The sequence below is a fragment of the Pelmatolapia mariae genome, linkage group LG4 (genome assembly GCF_036321145.2).
Source record: "Pelmatolapia mariae isolate MD_Pm_ZW linkage group LG4, Pm_UMD_F_2, whole genome shotgun sequence".
NCBI classification, from domain to species: Eukaryota; Metazoa; Chordata; class Actinopteri; order Cichliformes; family Cichlidae; genus Pelmatolapia; species Pelmatolapia mariae.
Genome location: NC_086230.1, coordinates 35,013,164 through 35,036,350, shown reverse-complemented (window position 1 = coordinate 35,036,350; position 23,187 = coordinate 35,013,164). Strand labels below are relative to the sequence as shown.

Here is a 23,187-nt window from a genome sequence, read left to right as displayed (position 1 = left end):
TGACATTTTTGGGCGTTTTGTATCAGCTGTCTGTGAGCTTCTTTGACAAAGAATAAACGTATGAAAATAAAAGCACACCACGCTTCACTGTTCTTCTCCAGCTGAGCTCTGATTGGTTAAACCAACCAGCAAAGAGCCCACCCTGCGATGAACAATTGAACTTTGGTGATGTTCTGATCACAGGTGTGCGCTCATGAAAGTGTTTATTGGTGCTAAACAGCGCTGTGACGCTCCTATGAAAGCTTTTAAATAAACTTTAACACAGCACACACGCACACTCTGCTGTCAGTTCACCTGTTTGTTTCTGATTAGTCACATGCTGGAAACTCCGCCTCTTTCACTGACACAGAGATGAACCTGTGAGTGAGACAGACGTCCTGAACAGGAAGTAAACGGCTGATTGACAGGTGTGTGTTCACACCTGCAGCAGATAAACAGGAAACAGCTGATTGGACTGAAGTGAACACATTTTATTTAATACAAAAAGACGTCATACAAAACAGGAACTAAAACTTTATTTAAACTAACAGAAACAGACTCATGACGCATTCAAGGAGCAGCAGAGAAATCGGTAATGGGTTTCGGCTCTGATGATGCCCATCTGCAGGTTTTACCCAGCATGCACGGGGAGGACAGTCCCACATGTCTGAAAGGGGAGCAGTGGGTGGGGTCTTAGGCCGCAGACAGGCAGGCCTGCTGGACGCTGCGAGCCCAGGTGTTGAGCAGCTCGGTCACCGAGTGTTTGTCGGGCAGCTGCAGCAGTTTGGACGTCATGTTCCTGTGAACCGTCTGCAGGAAGCTGTTCGCACCTGAAACACACACAGTCGATGATGTCATCACCACACGTTCCCAGATTTAAGTTTGAAGACAAAAACACTTTAAATGTCCGACGGCTGTCTGATAGAAACGTTTCTACTCTGACTCTATCCTCCCGCTCCAAGGCCATGCCTCCGTGTGGCATCCTGATTGGCTGCCCCTCACAAACAGTCTTATTTCCTGCTCTAATTTAGACTTTTATGAATTTATGCTTTTAAGAGTGTTTTCACCTATTCATCTGTGCATTTTGTTTATTAATATTTTTATTGAGCTTGTGGACGTCTCCGGTGGATGCGCGGCTCTATTGGGTGATGAAAGACTTACCGTATTGCTCTCCGTCGTCGGCCCAGTGCGGACTCTGGTCGGGATAATCGGCGGGAACACTAAGCTGCAGCGGAGGAACGCTGGGAAGGTTTTTATCGTCTGAAAGAGAAAAATCAAACACCAATAAAGTTTCACTGTGTGATCTGAAGTGGGCGGAGCTGTGGGCAGAGCAGTGGGCCGCGGCGTTCTCACCCAGCTTGCAGATGAGGTGCACAGTGCCGTTGTTGCTGCAGTACGACGGGTCGAGGTTGACGAGGAACTTGACGTCGAGGCGCGCCACCTCGCCCTGCAGGATGTTGGGGATCGTCTGCCGCTCGTCGTCCTCGTGCTTCCTCTTGCGCCCGGAGATGTTCGGGCCCCTGAGGAGGATGTGAGGCTGTGAATATGACCTCTGACCTGTAAAGTGTAGCGCGACGTGTGTGTGGTACCTACATGATGGGTGGCCCGTGGATGGCACTCATGGCGGGGGCGAAGGATCGGTAGAGGGAGTGGTTGAAGACGGGCGAGCGGATGTTGGCCATGACGGCGTCCAGCAGCGGCTGACACAGGTACTGTTTGTTGGTGGCCACGGGCGGGGGAGGGGGCGTCGGCTGAAAGGACAGGAAACACAAACAGACGCTCAGACCGGCGTCGACCCTCTGAAGATTAGAAATGAGAGAGCAGCAGGAGGAGAAGCTCGCCTTACCACCGCCATGTCGTTCTTCAGCTTCTCCAAAGCGATCTCACATTTCTGCAGCGTCTTCAGGGGACACCTATAGGTCAAAGGTCAGGAAAAGGAGGTCAGGAAGTGTAGCGAGGAGCAGCAGCTTCAGCTGTGAGCTTGAAGGCGTGCATCATGCCGATGTGGCTGACATCACTTCCCGTATCTACAGTGTTTGTGTTTTCCAGCTGTGATCACGTGACCACAGCTGGAAAACGCCGGACTCCTAGTGTCTGATGTGAAGACGTGGAGCAGGCTCTGGGTGGAGGTGGCTAACCACGTCAGCTGAGTTTGGATTGTTTCACGCAAAAATCGAAACTGAAAGGCTTAAATCAATCCCACCTGGTGTTGGGGTCGGTCAGGATGTTCAGCAAGCTCTTCATCTTACTCAGGTCCTTCTTCCTGTCTGGAAACACAGAAGAAAGCAGCTGAACTTTAACCACGCTTCGATACGTTCAGGAGTAGGGACGGGCACCGGTATCGGATAAAACCTAAACCATACCCATCCCTATTCAGGAGCAGAAGCAGTTTTCATTCTTTTGAGCGATCTGCTGATTCTGTGACTTTGATGTGGACTCGTGTTTGAACATCATCAACATGAATGACTTGATCATGTGTTTCTTCTTCTCCTCACTTCCTGTCACATGACTGCCCTTCCTGTGTTAGTTGTCTCTAATCATGAGCTCATCGCTTCCCCTCCACTTCTTACCTCGACGTCGTCTTCCTGTTTATGTTTCCTATCAGAACATTTTTCCTTTCCGACTCTTTCAGTCATGATCATCGTGCTTTTGTTTCTTTAGTAAGAAGAGGAATTATCCTTTAAATCTCCAACTGTACCATTATCAATAAAAGACGACCAAAGATGAACTCCACGAGCCTCAGTTTGGGAACCCGTGCATGTGTGTGCTGTGGCGTCTCGGAAGGAGGTTGTGATGTCAGCGAGGCGAGCGGCTCACCTTCGTTTTTGTCGATCTTGTTGATCATGCGGCGCAGCGGCTCGATGTACTTGGAGAGCTGTTTGAGCTTCTCCATGTACTGCTGGTCCTCCAGAGACGTGGGCCCCGCCGGACTCATCACCGAGCTCGGGTTCACTGAAACAGTTTCACAATAAAAGCCGGTGAAACTCTGAGGAGGGAAAACAGACGTGCGTTTCACCTTCTCTGACCTCAGTGTGTGTGTGTGTGTGTAGCTGTAAGCTGTGATCGAGGTGCACACGACTGCGCCGCTCAGCGGTGTAGTCAGCGAGTGTGACGGAGCTGCTGTGTTCACGTTATTCTGAGCTCTGTGAAAAGTTCCTTTCAGATGTTTGTGGGGTTACCTGGAGTACTGAGTGGCCCGGGGGAGGGCACGCCGTAGTTCTGGGGGGTTCTGGAGTTGGCGGGGCTCGGCGAGGGCTGAGGAGACGGGCTGGGCTGGAAACCCCCCGGAGACGGAGTGGGACCGGAGCTGTGGGAGGAGCCAGAAGGAGTTAGACTCGCTCACAGACATGTAAACGGCGCTGATTCTGTCCTGTGAAACCGAGCGGGTTAGAGACCAGACGCAGACGTGAATCTGAACTCGCCTCACCCAGAGGCTGACGACTGGCTGACCCACCGCTGTCCTGAAAGGTCAGCGGTGTGGTCTATTTACTGGACGTACCTGGCTGAGTTGGGCTGTGAGGTCGGGGGTTGGGGTGACGGCTGCGGAGGCGGCGGCATCGACTGAGGAGTCGGGACCTGCACCGGTGAGGGCGATGACATCTGCTGGAGGTGATTGGACAGACAAGGGAAGGCAAACTAGCCAATCAGAGCACAGAGGGGAAGGCGGGATGTTTGTGTGCGTGAAGCAGCTCCATGAGGTCGTTAGAAACTGTCTCCACCTCATGAAGCTGCTTCAGACTGAATGGCTGAAGAAACAGGAGGACGAGCAGGTGAAGGTCAGAGGTCACACTGGGGATAAATACCTGCGGTGTCATGGCCTGCACTCCCACCACGCCAGCTGCAGCGGTGGTGGTGTTTTGAGGAGGGATGGGGTTCAGAGGTGCTCGAGGTAGCCGGGCTGGAATCTGCATCCCAGGACGAACCAGCTTCAGAAGAAACAAAGCACAGGTGAGCAGAGAGGACAGGTGAGACATCCGTCTTTCTACACCTGTGAGGACCAGCTCAGATGTTCCTGCAGGTTCAGTTTTGTGACTTGAGCAGTGAGAATGTCAGGTGTGGACAGTTTAACCTACAGTTAATATTTTGACCCGTTTCCACACAGAAGGTGGAAGCGGTCGCCCCAGAGCAGGCGAACCTGTCAGTTTGAGTTTCCTGTTTCTGCTGCAATGAAGCGTACTCCCGACACCTGCTCTACAATTTCCTGCCGTTTGTCTAATCGTCTAAAAAACTCAGAGCTGATGAACCTGAGTTTGTGGCGGCGTCCTCACCTGTCCAGGCACGGCGGCTGCAGCGGCGGCTGCGTTGAGCTGTGCTTGCGCTGCGGCCTGCTGAGCTTGCTGCGCTGCCTGCTGCTGCTGCTGCTGCAAGGCTGCACGGGCCTGTTCTCACACACACACACATAGCAAAGCATGCAAGCAGAGGAAGGGAGCACTGAGCTGTGAAATCTCAGACCACTGGAGCAGGAACTGCAGACTGATCACAGCCTCTGGTCGGATTTTCATTGCAGACTTCCTGTTTTACTTTGAAAATCTGATTCGCTGCTTTTTCAGACGTCAGCATGTCAGTCCAGTTCTTTAAATGACAGCACTGAGTGAAACTGTGCTAACTTATGTTATGAATTACAATCTTAAAAACAATTTCTCTGACTCGATTTGGACTTTCGTGCAGGAACGCTGAGACACACCGACTGTCTGGCTGTGATTCAGTCGGCGTTACAGAACCAAACCTGCAGTTCTGTCTCACCTGGAAGGCCTGCAGCCTCTGCTGCTGCTGGTTCAGAGAGACGTGCTGGGATGGGATCTGTCCGGCCAGAGACTGAGGCACCATGCCCGACTGCTGCTGCTGCTGCTGCTGTTGCTGCTGGGAGTGAGGAGGCATCTGAACCGGCTGAGTCTGAGCCTGGACCTGCTGCTGCTGCTGCTGCACCATCTGCTGGATGGACTGGGCCTGGGCCTGGGCCTGAGCCTGAGCCTGGGCTTGGGCTTGAGCTTGGGCTTGAGCCTGGGCCTGAGCGTGCTGCTGGAGCTGCATAAGCTGCAGCCTGGACTGGTGCATCTGTAATCAGACAAACACAGCTGATGAGTAATGAGAGGAAAGCCACTCGTCTCCCCTCACAGCCATTAGCGATCAGAGCGGTGGTTTCAGGGTGCACAGATCGCAGCTGTGAGCTCGGGGCATTAAACTTATCCTCTGTAAGGCAACTTAAGGCACCGCTGGAAGGTTAGCTTTAAGTCGATTTTGCAGAAACTGTGGATCACTGAAAGTCAGATTATTTCTTTTGTCTTTAAGACATTCCTGCAGTTTAACTAATTGGTGTGTGTTATCTGGCTTCATGGACAGATAGAGCTGGGTGTCATCAGCATAGCAGTGAAAATGTATGCTGTCTTCTAATGATGCTGCCTAAGGGAAGCATGTATAATGTAAACAGAATTGGTCCTAGCACTGAACCCTGTGGAACTCCATAATTAACCTCAGTGGGTGAAGAGGACTCTCCATTTACATGCACAAACTGGAGTCTATTAGATAGATAAGATACAAACCACTGCAGTGCAGTACCTGTAATACCTACAGCGTGCTCTAATCGCTCTAATAGGATATTATGGTCGACAGTATGGAACGCTGCACTGAGGTCTAGCAGGACAAGCACAGAGATGAGTCCACTGTCAGAGGCCATAAGAAGATCATTTGTAACCTTCACTAAAGCTGTTTCTGTGCTGTGATGAGCTCTGAAACCTGACTGAAACTCTTCAAATAAGCCATTCCTCTGCAGATGATCTGTTAGCTGTTTATTTGCTCTTACAGTTTACAATAACTCATCCCGTCTCTGGATAGAGCTGATTTATGCAGAGATCGTGCACACGCCTCACATCAGAACAAATTACTGCAGAGAGGATCAGACTTTAATCCCGGCACCTACGCAGCATTTACTCTGCCTGCAGGGTGTATGACCTGGTCTCACCTGGTTCTGCTGCTGCTGGTTCTGGGCCTGCTGCTGCTGCTGCTGCTGCTGTTGGAGCTGCTGCTGCATCTGTTGCTGCTGTGCCCTCAGCTGTTGCTGCACCTGGAACTGCTGCTGCTGCTGCTGGATGGCGTTCTGCTGCTGCTGCTGCTGTTGGATGGCGTTCTGCTGCTGCTGCATGGCGTTCTGCTGCTGTTGTTGGAACTGCTGGAACTGCATGGCGTTCTGCTGCTGCTGTTGCTGCTGCTGCACCAACTGCTGCATGGGCATAGGTCCCGGTCCGCCGACTGCAGGGGGTGAGAGAGGGGGAGATGAAGCAGCGGGCCGGCATCCGAGGCCAGCTCTGGACTCTCAGACACACACCGTGCTAAAGCAGAGACTGAAAATCAGGCCGGCTCTGACGCCGAAACGTGGCATGTAGACGCAGCCAGCCTCCACCGAACACTCGGAAGATGTGCATTTACAGCAAACACCACATGGAGGAAACACTCACTGGCTTGTGGGTTTCCAGCCACCCCTGCCATGGCATGCTGGCCTATCTGCATCGGCCCCATGGCCCCCATGCCACCCACTGGAGCACCGGCGGGGCGAGGCCCCATGCCAATGGCGCCAGGACCCCCTCCAACCCCTGTCAGGGTATTCAGGGCATTCATGGGATCTAGCAGAAGGGTAGACAACAGACCATATTAAGCAGCTCCAACATGCACAGCAGAAATCATGAACGCCATGAGTCCGGTACAGACCGGTCCAGCAGAGGACAGAACACAGCAAAGAAAACAAATGGGGTGGGGGAGGGGAGACCAGAGAGACACGAAGCCCACCTACCTGAACCTCCAAGAGCCTTCTTATCTGCAGAGAGGACACAGTCGTCAATAACTCTGATCAAGGATTCACAACAGGGCTGAGCAGCAGATCCACTCAGCAAAATACACAAACATCTCATTTATATGAATGTGGAGACAAGCTCCGCCCCCTCTCTGAACAGCACAGGTCTGAATAAAAAGCAGACATTTACAGGTTTTTGTATGAGTGATGTGAGTCAAAGTCACGTTTGCTGATTTGAAAAACCGTTTGTTCCCACAGGAACGAGACTTCCTGCTCACTCTGTTTTTGTGAATGGAGTCTGTAAGGACTCACTTCCTGCCTGCCGGCAGGTAAATCAATGAGGCTGTGTTCTGCTCTCAGACCGACTGCTGAGCACATTTTCTTTCTAACATGAAATATAAAATTGTGTTTCTTGTTTTTCCTGAATTTGATGCTCAAATGAATCAAAAGCAACAAACGACCAGATTAGTACGTGACTGTGACCTGCAGTCCAACGCCAGCTTCACCCATAAGATCGGCGACAGGTCATTGATCTTAGATCAATAAGGCACAATGCGTTCCTCGGATACTCACGGATGTCTCTGAAGTGAATGATCAGCCGGGCCACCAGAGATAAATACTCCTCCTGAGGAAAAACCAGACACGGTGCAGAATTTACATCGCAGTTTCTGCTGCATTCACTGAACGACGTTCGAGGACATTTCAGGAGAACGGCGACACATTCACAGCTTCATTTAAATACTTCAGTGTCTGCATTAAACCTCTTTGTGCTTCTGTTATTCTGCATTTTATCGTGATATAAAAATGCAGCTCTCTAGCTTCAAACAACCTCTAAAACCAGTGATCTCCTTCCACAAATAACTGATCAAATAATCACATAAGGCTGATCAAATAACTCATAAACTGTCCCAGTTTGTAGTTTAATAACCAGTCTGCTGGTGCAATCTGGCTTTCCTGTGCTTGTTTTGTCCCCTCAAACCTCCCCAGCAGGTGGCGTTATCACTGATCAGTAACAACAACTTTCACTTCTTTTGTAAGCCAATCATTTTCAGAAAGCAGCGTCAGCAGTAACTGCAGTGAATCCAGACGCCGCAGTGGTGGGCGGGACTCACCCTGGATTTGGCTTTGACGTAGACGTGGTTCTCCATGTCCGTGCCCGACTTGTGCGTGGTGTTCGAGGTTCCTGCCTTCCTTATGGCCTCTTCGCTGCAGGAATCACACTCATTGTCACAAACACACCTTGATATCTTCATCGGTCTCTGCATTCACCCCCGCCTCCCCAGTTACACTCATTCATTCACCGTGAGCATCATATACATAATTTAAAACCACGATGCTGCACATGAACCGGACCTCTGGGAAGACACCACAGAAACGACTCTAAGCAGCGAACACGTTAAGTTAACACGGCTCAAATCAAATGTTTTGCTTTGCAACGCTGAACCATTTTAACCTCCGGGAATCCTGGAACACCACAGTCTGGATGTGGATATGGATCATGACGGATAAAGACTGTACGGGGACCGTCAGGATCGCTGAGCCAGGGGAAACGTAGCAGAATGGGAAAGGTGTTTTACAATAAGTTATTAACGTATTAAAATGTGTTTATTTTGTTACAGCTGTGAGGTCAAGTTTTATATCTTCTTTATTTAAATAAAAGCAATTGTTATCCAAATAGCGATCTTCTTCTACAACAGTTAAATTAGTCACACGTGTCAGCTGTTTGCTGTAATCTTTGTATATTACAGGATTCTAATACCTAATAATGAAAAAAAATCTAAATCATTTCTAAAAATTAAAATACCTCGTCTTTAATCCTTTTTATTATTTTAGTTCAAATCTTGATGAAAAATAACAACGTAGCTTCTATAAACGACATGTTTGCTGTTAATGCTGCTGCTGCTGTAGGACAGAGTGGAGGTTCCCATGCTCGTATATTTTGGTCTGACGTTACTTGTTCGGATGCTTACAGACCTCGTTAACTTTTTGATTATTGGCAGAAAGGACATGTCACGTCTTTCCTAAATGCAACAAAAGCTTTTGGATCTTTCCCACCGTCAACAATAATGTTCCCTGTTCTGCATAAAGGAAAAACGGCACAGGTGGAAAACAGCAGTGGACCTAAAGCAGAGCCTTGTGGTACACCGCGAGGAGCTGTTGTTTACATCGACATACAGATTTCTTTCCACTAGAAATGACACGAACGACCTCACAGACTCCACAGCACCAGTTTGGATGAAGACTATGATGTGATCTTTACTTACAGAGCCGCTCTACTGAGCTCTATTGCTTCTGAAGCCTTTGGAGGACAGTTCAAACAGTGTGCCCACTAATCTGAACCCAGGATCAACAGAGTATCCTGACTCAAACTGATCATAACACCTCTTTCAGATTATTTAGATTCAGGTCTGCCTTTTTTCAGCGTCCCTGATGGAGTGAATGGAACATTGTGACAGTGGATTTAAACCCATTCAGCCTGATGAGCAGCATTTCTCTCTATAAAGATGGGGACAATTTAATCTTTATTAAAAGGACCTCACTGCTGTAATCCGCTGCTTTCAGGAATTAATCCGCACATTTGATATGGCGCACATATTCACGACCCTCCAGAGGAAATCGTCCGGTTTCGAACCGGCGACCTTTCCCGTGTTAAACCAAAGCAGCAGTGAGCTGCTTTTTTTTTTAATATAAACCGTTTACTTTCCTGACTGTGTACGAGCAGAAGAGCGGGAGCATCACGTGATCTCACGTTGACTGTAGCCGCTTATTCACACTACACAGCCTGACTTTCAGTCATGCAGGTGAACGTTCTCACAGCGCAGATAACTGTAACTCATTAGCTTCAGCAGCTAATGGTGCTAACAATGAAAGTTGACAGAAATTATCTGTTAGCGTCATTTTGTCTATTTTCTCTTCGCCGAATAGAAGCCATCATCCGGACCTTTCGTCCTGTGTCCCGTCGTGTCATCAGATCCGAGCTCGCTTTGCTTTTTTACCGGTTTTTCTTAATTTAACGTTTTTTAAACGCTCGCTCAGACATGACGCATTTTCTAACAGCGCCGCCTTTAGCTTAGCCTGAGCGGCTAACACAAACCAAAACAGTGACATTAAACAGAAAAACAGAGACTTTCTCACATCTGAGCCACGACTTTCTGTCGGAACTGTGGGCTCCTCCAGTCGCTGTCCGCTCCCGACATTTCCATGGCGCAGAGGAGGTTTTTCAGGAGAACTGTGGCAGAATTCCTGGATGCTTCCCCACTGTTCTTCCTCCTTCTACTACGGGATAATGGCGGCTTGAGTCAATACGCGCTGCCGCCGCCTGCTGGACGAAATGGTTACTGCACCGAGGAAAACTGGGGCGGCCACGAGGACACAAAGGGCCCAACGAGACCCCCCAAACTCCCACTGAGGAGCCTGAACCCCAGACTGCAGAGGGACTGCTGTGATGTCCAGTTTGATCATTTTTCACATTCTTTTGCTTCTGTCTGAGATGTTTACCTCTTTACAGGTGCTGATTGACACCTGAGTCACTGTATTGCTCTCATCATCATTGTTGTTATTCATGGAAAACAAAAATCTAAATGAATGAAACAAAATATGTGAATGCTGGCTGCAGCAAACAAAAGACAAACACTGAGGCTTCAGAATAATTAGTCCAGAGTCAAAAACTGACAGCACGCTGGCTACTTTTTATATACAGTCAGTGATTTTATGATTCTGACTGCCTCATTGTGGCTCTGCCCATCAGTCACTCAGTGTCCTGAACACCTCAGTGACACCTGATGACACCAGAGTGGACCGACAGGATGTGAGCAGACTGTTCTGGATCCACCGAGCTCGCCCAGGAGGCTTCCTGCTCAGATGCTGAATGATGTGATTTCAATACATCTGAAGAGCTGTTGGTGCTGAACCCAAATCCCTCCTGAAGCTTCTGCTTGATTTAAAATTGTATATATACGTATATATATATATATATATACGTATATATATATATATATAAAAATCTAAACAGTGAGCAGAAACATGTTTTAGGTTCTTTATTGACCCTCTGCGTGGACGACGACATTCTCCACATAGAAACAGAACCAAATCAATGTAGTCATCATCATCATCACTGTAAAATAACAGCCCTGCGGTCACAAGGTATGTCCCGATTCATAGGCTGCATTTGTAGGCCGATTACATCACAGCCAGGTGACGAAGGCTATCCCGATTCGAAGACTCCTCCAAATGCGTCCTCCTTTTCCCCAGATTTGAAGGATGGGTCGGGTGTATCCTTTGTGGCCCACCTATCCCAGAATTCATAGTGTGGCCCAGCCAATTCCAGTTTCCAACAATGGTGGCAGCCTTTAGCGTTAATATTACTCTTATTCTTCTTCCTGGGTCACAAAATAAACTTTTAACATATTTTCAGGCGAGAATGTAGCTGTGTAAATTCAAATATCTGCTCAGTTTATCAAGACATCATATATTTGCAAAAGTGCTGCGACGTTTTCAGAGACGTCTGTTACCCACCAGCTCGATCGCTGACCGGGAGGTCGAGGGTCACTCGGGCCACTGAGACTCCTGGCACATCGCTTTCAAACCCCCCCCTGCGGTCTTTCACTACTCAGGTTAAACGTGATATATAAGTCACTCAGATAACCTAAACATGTTATTGTTTGGCTTTTTTCAGTGTTTTATTTGTTCCTGAGTAAATCGGTTTGGCTGAGATTAAAGTTCTAGTTTTTACACAGATGAATAAACGTCAAACAGAAAACTGATTAAACAGAAGTGTGAGATGGTCGAGAGTTTACTCCAGTGTCCCGTTATATTTCAGATAGCAAGACGGCCGAGTTTATTAAACTCCACCGAGACAGCGGTGACGCAGATCTGAAAGCTAGACCGTCCCATTTCACAGCCGCTCACTTCCGGCCTTCTCCGAAGGGTCCTCCGAAGGATGCAGCCTATGAGTTGGGACATAGCTACAGTGAACAGTGTGGGCGGCTCGGGTCAAAGGTCACACAGCAGTCAGCCCAACTCCAGCTCTGCAGGATTTATTTGAGAGAAGAAAACAAAGAGGAAGACCCAGAGAACAGGAAACGTCTCTAAACTTTATTGAAACATCAGTGGACATTAACGGTTGGAGCTGAAGCGAGCTGAAGCTACCGTCACAGCCGAAGGCCTCCTCTTCCTCCTCCGATGAAGGTGAACGAAGATCAGAGCGGTGTCGTTTCTGATGGCAAGCACCAAAACCCCGACTTCCTCCCACTGAATCCGAGGCCCCACCATCAGAGGAATCTCCCCAATCAAACATCAGCACGGGGATCAGGAACGATTAATGTTCCTGTTAAATTCAACCTGTTTTCTCCTGACGATCCTGCTAACGGGCTGAACGGCAGGTGTTTCTAACGGCAACGCGCTTCTGTCCTCACCCATCAGTCAAACAACTCCCCGAATTTAACGAGAGGAGGAGGAACGCTAACCTCCAACCACGAGCTCCCAGAACACGGAGCGCAAACAAACAGAAACATGACAGCCTGGTGTTCTTCATCAAGTTTTAGTTCGAGCTTCCTGCGTGCAGAAAACAAAGACACGAGGCGGCACGCACCAACAACAACAACGATAATAAACCCAAAGAAACAGACGTGAGAACAGAGGAAACCAAACCCACACGGCCGCTCTCCATCATCCATCCATCGATTCGCTCGAGGTCCCTGCCGAAGCTCCTCTATGCCTATTAGAATATGTTTCTACTCTGCAGCTTCTATTTACACGTACGCCTGTACAGCAACACGAACCGCCTCCACCTGCCCCAACTCCCCATCGCAACAGGAAGTGACACGTGTACGCTCAGGAGGGCAGACAGCCGCACGTTAAAGGGACGCGGCGCCGTTACAGGACTCGAGGCCTTCATAAAGGATGAAGAAAAGTTTAGCTTAATTCAACTTAAACTATCTGATGTTTAATCTGCTAATTATTCTCTTCATTTATCACAAAATACATAACTCTTCTTTTAATGCTGAACCCTAAACCCCGCCCCCTGTCACAGGTCTGCAGTTTGAATTACGATTATAAGGAAAACCGAGAAGCTGGAATTATTTTCCTGAAGTTGCTCAAAAACACTCAGAAATGTCAAAACAATCTGTTTAAACAGAAACAAGTCGTTAAACTCAGTTTATTCACGAGTTTCACACGTGTGAAACTGTTCTGATCAAACAACACAGCAAAATATTCCGGATTAGGAACATTCAGGAATGTTTGAGTGCGTTTAGCTGCAGTGATGCTGTCAGAGAGAAGTACTCGCTCTGGATTTTATTCTAGTTGTTTTTGTTTCCTCCAGGTTTTAAGTCTCGTTTCATCTTTAAAGTTTGAACTGCAGTTTCACTGAACGCTGAAACAAACGTGACGTCTCGCTAAACTACGGCCGTGCGAACACAGAGGAAGCGATTTTTGCTCTACCTGCACCTCTGAGCGCCCACAGGAGTTACCGCACCTTTATAAAGTGTTATTAACCGTTTATTACATGTTTATCTGCTGATTACACATTTAAAGTTAGAGGAATGAGCACTGAGCAGAAGCCAAAACAAGCCGAGCTGTATTCAAACTCTGTAACTGCGACGGATGGATGACGACGCGTCCTCCTGCAGGAGGAGCGCCTGACGCAGAAAACCGTTTCCAGGATTCAACAGAAAACGTGAAAACAAATAAAAATACTCTGAGAGCACCGACAGCGCCGAGGTCGACTCCTCGTGAACTCGTCAGTCCCATTTTGCTCAAAGATACAGCATCGAACCGCCGACCCGCCCGACTGCTACACGGGCTAAACAAAGAAAAAAAAAAACAAAAACAGAAGGGGGAGAAAGTCTGAATCCACCAGCGATGCTGTGGGCGGAGCCTGTCTCCATCCCGCCCTCCCTCCTTTACCATGGTGGAAGTTTTTGGACCGCAGCTCCTCACCGACCCGCCCACCCCGCTCCTGCGGACAGAGGGACACACAGAACATCAAAGAACAGCGAGTCGAGTTTTTGAGGAACAAAAATCATGTTTGTTTGTTTTTGTTTAAACAACTTCATTAGTTTAAAGTATGAAACTTTGATGAGTCCTGGATCAGTTCTGTGCCTGCGGATCGTTTCGCTCGTTTCTCCTCCGTCAGCCGCAGAGTTCTTACTGAGGCTACGTCTACACGTACAAAAAAAAAAAAAAAAAAAAAAAAAAAAAAAAAAAAGGATCTGCGTCCACATCTAAACACAAAAAACGAAGTCAAACACTGTGAAGAACACGCCACAGCAACAGGTGGCTATATAGTGCAAACCGTGTCAAAATGTTGGCCAATCAGAAGTCTATGTAAATTTGATCTGAATCAGTGGCGCACATGTTTGACGATGTGTGACTAAATCTACGTTTTCCTCGTCAACACGTAAACGTAAAAACTGAGGTTTGGAAAATCTTCACCCTGGCAGCAGCTCTGAAGAATCCAAACGCTGTTTACGTGTGGACGAAAGGCCCAAACGCAGAGAAAAGGCTTTTCAGAAATACCCGTGTGGACGTAGCCTGAGCCTACAAAGAACGACCTGTGCACTTCCTGCGTCCACCTGTAGGGGGCGGCGTTCCTCGTTCGCATTAGCCTCCTAAAAACACCCACTACAATCCTATCACTCCCCCCTCAGGTGTTACTCACCTACAGTTTTTGGACCAGAGTGAGGCTGAGATGGAGTGGCAGGGAGGGGTGAGGGGCAGAGTCACTCTGAGGCAAAGGGCACCTCCGGAGGGGGGGGCTTGACAGTGACGGGCTGGGATGTGCGGCGGGGGGGCGAAGGCTTGGGCTGGGCCTGCTGCTGCACCGTGTCGTAGTACGTCACGCCTCCGTAGGTCACCTGGGCCTGACCCTGCAACCAATCAGAAAGCTCCTGGATTACACACGTTCAAACTTTCACTCTATTGTTCCTGCACAGAACACGACACTGTCCACAGACTGAGGGCGTTTATCAATATGCGTACTTGTGCGTACTTGCGTTCTTGTGTACTCGTGATACGTCATCAGTCGGAGACCAAGTACTGTTCCAATTCAAAGTACGCATCACGCCGAGAACGCGAAAAAGTCCCGGATGTGTTCTCGATCCGCCCGTTTTATCGAGCATGCATCGGTGTAGACTTGGGACAGCTAAATATCCCAGAATGCATTTCGTCCAAAACTCAACAGCAGACTTTCCAACCCCTCGTTTCCAACCGCTCGCGGTCTTCTCACTACTCAGGTTAAAGAAACTCCAGCAGCTGTCTATAGTATTGAGTGTCCACTAGAATAGAAATAAAAGCGTTCTAACATCTCACCTGCTTGTTTTTATTAAGGTATGTACACGTATGTACATGTACACTATTTTTATTAATAGAGGTTTCACTACTGAGGTTAAAAATGATATATAAGTCACTTAGATCACTTCTAAATGTTAATGTTTGGTTTATTTCAGTGTTTTATCTGTTCCTGAGTAAACCGGTTTGGCTGTGATTAAAGTTAAGCTTCATAACATGTTACTCACAGTTAAATTAAGAGGGGACGGCAGTAAAAACTCCGGACCTGTGACATCATCACGTACGCTGGTGTTCCGACTGTACAAATCATGAGTCCGTGCTCGCGTACTTGAGAATTGAGAAACGGCCCACGAGTCCGTGCTCGCGTTCTCGGCGGGTACGTACTCCCGTGCGTTCTCGGCGGGTACGTACTCCCGTGCGTTCTCGGCGGGTACGTACTCACCGAGAACGCGAGTACGTACTCGCGTACTTGGGCATTGATAAACGGCCTGAGACTCAAAGACAGGAAAACAAACAACAGAACCAATCAGAGTGAATTTCACGCGACCTTTTAAACTGTACCTGTGGGTTTGGGTACATGGTGGGGTAGGGGAAGGTCATGACCCCCGGTGGAGGGTAGAAAGGCGGTGGCAGCAGTTGCTGTGGTTGCCCTGGTGACAGGGACACTGGTGGGCCTCCGTATAGGGCGGGGTTAGCGATGGGGCCTCCTGATTGGTGGGGATGGAGACCTTAACAGAGATGAAGACATGAGGTCACTGTGTGAAAACATCCATTGACCTCCTAAGACCTGAACTCTTTCATGGCATGCATGTTTAATTTCTCTTTGCTATTTGGGCTGATTGGGACCTAAAGAATGTAAAACAAGGAATTACCAGAAGTTTTTTTTTACCTAATTTTTGTTTTTGAGAAAAATGAGATCCACATATGAGGACATTTGTTTCAAATTTTGATAGAACAGTGGCAGTATAATGTCCTCGTAAGTGCGCATCAGGCCCTTGTAGAGAAAAATTAAGTATTTTGGTCTAGACGTCCCAAAATGTGATGTCCCCATATGTGGACGCCAGGTCCTAGGAGGTTAAATTCCAAAATGAAAACCAAACTCCACCTACCGGGATGCGGGATGTGCATCTCAGGCTGCACCAGCATGCCCTGTGGCGGCATGGGGGCGGGGCTATCCCCGTGGGCATAGATTGGTCCCTGGTACGACACTGAGACAGAAAATGACAGCAGGTTAATCACAGCGAGGCGACGTTTTCATAAAAGGACGCTGCGGTGTTTCAGAACAGCTGGAAACGCTTCAGTCACGAGAGCTCATTAAGCCCGGCGACTTCGTCCCAAACCGTGTCTAACTGATGTGATGGAGCCATGTGGTGCTGGTCATGTGATCTTAGGCTTACTGGGCTCATAGTAGTGTCCCTCCATCACTCCCAGGTGCATGGGTGGCGCCGGCTCGGGCACGGCTCTCTGTCGCTGGGAGGAGTAGCGTTTGGCCCGGTTGTTGCCGACACCCATCTCCTCGATGCTGGAGAACTGCGGCGGGCCGCTGGGCATGTGCAGGGGGTTAGGAAGGCCTGTGGACAGAGAGACTGGTTTAACGACAGACAACCACACGTGCTCGGGGTCCTGGAGCCAATGGGGCCAAATAACAGGGGCCCAACATGGAGCCACATTTATCATCAACAACATTCAAATGTTGATTTTTATGGAACACGTAAGATTTAGTCCGCATGAGAATTCAGAACAATGAAAAAGTTAGAAAAAGCAAAACATCTGCAGAGAGAAGGCTTCATATGAGACATCACATCAGGAAGCTGAACAGGTGTAGGCCCTCTACACACAAACAAACTGGACTGCATGTGTTAAAGCCTCACAAGGACCAAAGATCACTGAGGTGGTAAGAATGCTGTAGATATTTGGGTGTAGCTGCGCTTTACGCAGCTACGCCTCAGTTTTAGCGTCGCCTCAGGTGAACCTGTTCAGTCGACATTTAGCACGAACCACCTGACTCTGCTCGTGAGCGCCACCTGTGAGGCGACTGTGTAAAAGCCCTCACCTCTCATCTCAGACCGCATGTACGAGGTTGGGCTCCAGCTCTGCCTGGCCAGATTGAGCCGAGCCACGTCCTGGTCCAGCTCCGTCACACCTCCTCCCGCCTGGCTCGGTGCGTCGCCTCCACCCGACCAGCTCTTTCCCCCCACGTTGCTGGGAGAAGATGTGTTGCCCCCGGCAACGGACTCCTCCACAGACGCCTGTTTACTGCCCAGGTCTGCGGGACGCGAGCGAGTCCTGCGAGCCAGCGAGTAAGACTTGCGCTCCACTGGCCGCTCGGCGGGAGGGGAAGCTTCCCGATTGGTCGCTGCTGCCGACTGAAGGGAGGGGTCGGAGCCGGAAGAGGAAGCGGCCAGTCCTGATGCAGATCTGTCCGTGCCGCCTCGCTGCTCCTGCTGGCGTCTCGGCGAAGTGGACTGGTAACCGCCTGGCTGTGGCGACGCTGCCGGTGTTATGGCGCCAACGCTCAAGTCCTGCTCCGTGGCCCCTCCCTGACTGACTGTAATGTCCTCAATGACCACAGAGGGCGCCCTTCCTCCTCGCCCTCCTCTGACACCTCCCTTTTCCCCTGTAGGCTCCGCCTGAGCCCGAGGACCCGGCCGCTCTCGGTGGTGCACCAGGGGTGCGTTTGATTCATTGTTCCTGTAGTGAGACGGAGGTGGGGGGTGCAGGTTACTCTGGGGTGGTCTGGTACGGGAGGGAGGCGGTCTGGAGGGGATGCTGCTTCGCTGTGCAGAGGATGGCGACGAAGAGGAGGGGTGGACAGATGAAGGTGGAGGAGCTCCTCCTCGGTTCAGACCTCCTCCCCTGTTCTGCCAGGACCGGACGGGCCGCTCTCCTCCTCCATCTCTCCACCGTTTGTCTCTGCTGGGAGACGAAGTCGGTCTGCAGGAAACACAGAGACGAAGGTTAAACATCAAACCAACAGCGGCTACGCTCGTTACAGGAAGTGCGATGACCTCACTCAAAGTGACTTTATTTAGCGAGGTGACCCGCAGACGTCCCAAAGCTCGCAGCTCTGGAGACGTTCAACGTTCAGCTGATACGCCGCTCACCTGGGCCTCCGCTGTCTGTACCCCCGGTCTCCGGGGCCGCCGCCGTTTCGGATGTCGTAACCATAGATTGCGATCAGCTCCTCGCGGCTCTTCGGCGCCTGCTCCTCCTCCCTGAACTTGTCGTGCTCCCAGCGGCCCTCGTCTTTCCACAACTTCCTGTTTCTGCCTTTCGGCCTGAAGACACAGACGGAGAGGACATCAACGTCATAACGACAGACGCATGTGCATCACATCGATGAGGTAAGAGCAGAGAGGCTTTAAAAACGAGCCCTAACCTGCTCAGAGTTTATAACTGACCCGTGCAAGCAGTGACGCAAATCTGTGGGCGGACCGTTCCAGCCCGTCTAACTCCTCCCTAAACTCTTAGCGCTTCAGCTTGTCAGCGTGCAGCACGTAGCAGACACGGTCCTTCACTTTACTTTAAATGTCTCTGTTTAAACGACTCGGAGCTGATCTGGAGGCGGAGCTATGATGGTTACCTCTCCTCCTCCTGAGCGTGCCCTCTGACGTCGTGTTCGAAGAACAGACCCTTCCTCGGGATGTACGCCGGGTTCTTCCTGTCCTCGTCGTCGTCCAGCTGCTGCCCCGGTTTGCCCCCCGCCTTCGTCTCCGGGTCATCCGTCGACTCCTGTATGAAAGTTCAGATCAGACCAATCAGATGGCAGCAGGTACCATCTTTAAACCCTCCCCCTCGCTCTTGTTATCATTCTGTCACCCCGACACTCATCTCCACCCGCTCCACCCTGTCTGCACCAAGGTTATTATCGTTAACGAAAACTAACGAAATAACGAAAACTAGAAGTGAAAAAACATTTTCGTTAACGGAAATAAAAATAAAAACAAGACTTTGCAAAAAAAGGAAAACTAACTAAAACTGTAATGAGTGTTCATAAAACTAACTAAAATTAACTGAATTTATAGCGAAAATGTGTTTAGTTTTCATTGATGTGTGCGTGTCATACAATAGTCGAGGGTGAAAATGAAGTGTAGTTTCCAGGTTTTTTCTTGCTGTGTCTCATTATGCCAGCAGGTGGCAGTACGTTAGTCGAGTCGTCTGTGTCGCTGCTCCGTCCACGCGCAGAATCACGTCAGCAAAAGTCGGGAGAAATCGCCAGAGTCCAATGTCGGATTACTTTGAATATGATTGTGTTTTAGATAAAGCAAGTGTCTTGTAGTGGAAAGAGACAAATTATGTGGGAACATTTCTAAAGGGAAAAAAATCCCACAAACCTTAAAGTGCGCTTGAAAAGCTCACACAAGAAGGCTAAGCTAGCTTACCTTGAGAAGGTAAGGGAGCACACTCAACCCTCATCCCCAGAAACAGAAGCTAACCCCGGGCAAGGCAGCGTGATGCATCCCGAGACAACTCCACAAAAACATTAATGCAGTGCTTCCAACAGCGAGCCGGTGGCTGCTGGTTGGTCAATTCGCAGGAACATCACAAGCGAGAGGAAGCGTTGGTGAATATGTTTATTGAGACTGGGATATCTACACAACTGCGTGAGTCAAATGCCTTCAAAAGGTTTAGCAATTCACCCGGTGCTGCAAGAGTTAATAGTCTCATTGGGGCCCAGATATATCTTTTATAGTTGCCTGCTATCAATGGTTGTTCATCTGCCTTCATTATTTTTTTTTTTAAAGAACCCATAGGTTCCTCATAGGTGGGAATGTGAGTTGTCTGTCTCTGCGTGTTAGCCCTGCGACAGACTGCGACCTGTCCAGGGTGCAGGGTATGGTAGCTGGAATAGCAACATACTCAAGGATAAGCAGAAGAGCAGGACTGATATGATGAAACTGGGATTTTGTTACACTTAATTATTGCAAACACGACTAAAACTATAACTGAAACTAATCAAAACTAAACTGAAACTGAAACTAAGGATTAAAAAAAAAACAAAAAACTAAACTAAACTAGCAAACAAATGGTAAAAACTAATTAAAACTGATATAAAATTGAAAATCTGAAGTTAAAACTAAATAAAAATAAAAACTAATGAAAATTGCAAAACTATTAAAACCCTGGTCTGCACTCCCCTCATTGCTTTGGATGGTTGACCTCAGGTATTCAAACTCATCCACCTGCTGATCACCTGTGTCAGCTCCGTCACATGTCTGAGCAGAGGCTCACTGTGGCACACGGACGACTCACTTCCTGTTCCTGTCTCACCTGTCCGTCTCCGCTCTGTCGCTCTCCTGCTAGGTTTCCCTTCTCCTCTTCTTTGCTCTCCTCTTTGCTCCGCCCTCCAGCCTCTTCTTCCTCCTCAGCTTCTCCGCCCTCCTCCTCCTCTCCCTGCGCTCCCTCCACAGGGCCGTCTGTAGTGGGGGGGTGGGGCTCGCTGGCTGCTGCTGGAGCTTCCTCATCGCTGTACTGCTCTGCTTCCTCTTCCTCCTCCACTCCCTGAGGAGGACACAGTTTTAGGAGAAACACTCCCTAAAGAGGCTAAAATGTGACGTCACAGCCGAGAGGAAGCAGCGAGTCGGCGGTCGTACCTCTGAATGCGATCCGTTGTCCTCGGGGTCGGCGCTGTCGTAATCTGAGAGGACGGCTGAAAAACAAAGAGGAGGAGTGAAATCACCCGACAGCGGCCTGATTTCCCAGATTGTGATGCTCACAAAGAAGCAGCTTACCTTCTCCAACGCCGTCTTCACTCTCCTGCAACAACAAAGAAGAAAACCAACGTTAAGCTCCTGCAGCTCCAAAGCGCCGAGGATCAGACGCGTCTTTGTGTCAGAGCCTGAGCTCTGCTGCGAGTACGTCACAGAGCACCGGCACATTACTCAGCTTCCACCTTTAACTGTACAGACCACCAACAGCACAGCTCGGATTACGTCAGCAGAGTCTGAACGCAGCTCAAAGATCCGAGTTTATCAAACATCTCACAGAGTCAGTCTCTTTAAACCGGCGCTACAGCTCGGTCTGATCTCACGCTAACAGCTGGATTTACTTTGTGTCTGTGCAGCCGGATAAAAAACAGGATTTACAAGAGTGAAAAGGAAAGTTTATGAGAAGGTCGCGAGACCTGCTGTGATGTTTGATTTGTAGACAGCGACCGAGCGTCAGAAATGAGTGACAGCTCTGAGCCAGTGCAGAGGAGGGAGGGCGGATGATGAAAATGGAGCTGCCAGGCAGGAGGAGACGAGGAGGACCTCAGAGGAGGTTCATGGATGCAGTGAAGGAGGACATGCAGAGGGGTGGAGTAACAGAGGAGGATGCTGGAAAAGGAGGAGGTGGAGGCAGATGAGCTGCCGTGACGACCCAAACGAGAGCAGAGATCAGATGAAGCAGAAGCCTGTAAACTGGGAACCAAAGTAACAGAGCTTAAAAACAGCAAAGGTCTGAAATCACAGGCAGGACTCACATTTCACTTCAGCACACTCATCAACAAGCCTGCTGCTGATTGGTTCTTACTAATCTGCTGTTTCACGTTTGTTGTCATGTAAACATCCTGGAGCCAATAAACCCGCCTCAGCCTGCACTGCGCTCGGACTGAATCAGTCATGTTTCCCCTCGCTGCGGGGACCAAAAACGGCAGCTAAACACCACCACAGGGGCCCGGGATGATCTCAGACAGACCCACGGCCACAAAATGGAGGCTCAGCCCAGAGCCTCTCTCAGACCTCGGGTCACGCGGAGGTGCGTGATGCAGCCAGCCCGGGGGTCCCGGACATCACTCTCACACCTTGGTGTTGTGTCACGTTTGGTGTCCGTGTTAGTTTGAGCCTTTCCGGTTCGGACACAAGCGCTAAAGCGAGCTACTCGGTCTGTTCCAGCTCGAACCGCCAGGCTGACCGGGGTCATGGACCAGAACCGTCAGACGGAGCCGTTACAGAGCGGAGCCGTTACCCGTTTCCTTCGAGCTAACGCCGAACAAACACCGAGCTGTCTGTGGGACTCGAACACGTCACCTGCTGTTTTATCCAGGGTTCGTTTCCCACAGTGACCCGGGCCCGGAGCGGGTCTCTGGCCCGGAATAAATGCTCTAACGCCGGAAAGCTCGGCTCTGATCTCCCGCCCGGGACCGGGCGAGCTCTGGGAGCTAACGTTAGCCGCTAGCTGGTACTCACACACTCGGACTCCACGTCGCTCTTCGCCGGGACCCGGCTCGCGACCGGCTCCGCCGGGTCGGGCTCCCGTCCCCGGGGCTTCGAGGACGGGGACCCGGACCTCCCGCTGTCCGAACCCGACCCGGACTCGTCATCATCCTCGCTGTCCTGGGACGCGCGCCTCCTCCTTCGTCGCCGGTCCGCCATCTTAGGACTCGAATGGTTGGAAACGGAAGAAGCAGAGGATTATGGGTATCCGAGTTCTTCTTCAGTGAGACGATTAAGAGCTTCTTTTTCTCTCTACCGCCATCTACTGTTTGTAAACTTTTACTAACACGCTTGAAAATGCGGCAAATAAATAAATAGAAAATAAAACGTAACTTGTACAACTGAAACGAAACAAAGTGGGTAATGAAAATCTAAACAAAAACAACAAACAGAGTTCTGCAGGTCTGACTTTAGTAAAGTAAATGTCCTGACATGCAGAATGTATTCAGGTAAAAACACTCAAAGTATTTGAAGTATCTGGATGTGCAGCTGATGGATGATGCACCAAAGCTTCAGCAGCATTTTTCTGCAGGCAGGTGGTTCTGAAAGGTGAGCGTCTCCCTCCAAACCAACAAAGAAGTCTGTTTTTATTTTATTTTATTTGAACGTTTTGGTCACGCTTATATCACGTTTGGATTAATGCTGAGCTCTGAGTTTCAGTGTTGTTGTATTGCAGTAAAATCTACATGTTTGTAGTTTGACACAGCAACAGGTGACAAGCAAAAGGTGATATTTTACAGGTATGTACCTGAACCTGAGGAACAGGTAAGACGTCAGAGTAGCGCATTTCCGTCGGTCACCACTAGACGGCGCTGCTGACTACATTCAGAGCTGCAGAGCGGCTCAGAGCAGAATAACCTCTCCACAGTGAGTCTGAGGCCTCAGGCGAGCAACTCTCCACCACGTCGCTCTCTGAAGAGCCCAGCACTGCATCTGTGC

General features: G+C 49.5%; 2 protein-coding genes across 8 annotated transcripts; both read right to left on the bottom strand.

Moving 5' to 3' along the window:
- Window positions 1–455: 455 nt before the first annotated feature.
- med15 (mediator complex subunit 15) lies at window positions 456–10,071 on the bottom strand. 6 transcript variants are annotated; one of them, XM_063472567.1, is made up of 18 exons: window positions 9,899–10,071; window positions 7,876–7,969; window positions 7,337–7,388; window positions 6,764–6,787; window positions 6,432–6,596; window positions 5,939–6,225; window positions 4,723–5,034; window positions 4,248–4,358; window positions 3,783–3,905; window positions 3,479–3,582; window positions 3,159–3,286; window positions 2,797–2,931; window positions 2,183–2,246; window positions 1,826–1,892; window positions 1,573–1,730; window positions 1,333–1,499; window positions 1,141–1,239; window positions 456–809 (listed from the first exon to the last, which is right to left on the bottom strand). In XM_063472567.1, the coding sequence occupies exons 1-18, from the start codon at window positions 9,964–9,966 to the stop codon at window positions 673–675; spliced, it is 2,295 nt and encodes a 764-aa protein (XP_063328637.1). In that variant the 5' UTR covers window positions 9,967–10,071; the 3' UTR covers window positions 456–672. The 6 variants fall into 6 exon arrangements, with proteins under 6 accessions (XP_063328637.1, XP_063328638.1, XP_063328639.1 ...); XM_063472568.1 differs by having other exon boundaries at window positions 3,479–3,579; XM_063472569.1 differs by lacking the exon at window positions 4,248–4,358.
- A 723-nt stretch (window positions 10,072–10,794) lies between these two features.
- casc3 (casc3 exon junction complex subunit) lies at window positions 10,795–22,407 on the bottom strand. 2 transcript variants are annotated; one of them, XM_063472565.1, is made up of 13 exons: window positions 22,222–22,404; window positions 21,177–21,453; window positions 20,785–20,809; window positions 20,647–20,702; window positions 20,324–20,554; window positions 18,636–18,784; window positions 18,157–18,330; window positions 17,106–17,986; window positions 16,450–16,623; window positions 16,162–16,260; window positions 15,614–15,780; window positions 14,424–14,631; window positions 10,795–13,721 (listed from the first exon to the last, which is right to left on the bottom strand). In XM_063472565.1, the coding sequence occupies exons 1-12, from the start codon at window positions 22,356–22,358 to the stop codon at window positions 14,485–14,487; spliced, it is 2,517 nt and encodes an 838-aa protein (XP_063328635.1). In that variant the 5' UTR covers window positions 22,359–22,404; the 3' UTR covers window positions 10,795–13,721; window positions 14,424–14,484. The 2 variants fall into 2 exon arrangements, with proteins under 2 accessions (XP_063328635.1, XP_063328636.1); XM_063472566.1 differs by lacking the exon at window positions 21,177–21,453 and having other exon boundaries at window positions 22,222–22,407.
- Window positions 22,408–23,187: the final 780 nt, after the last annotated feature.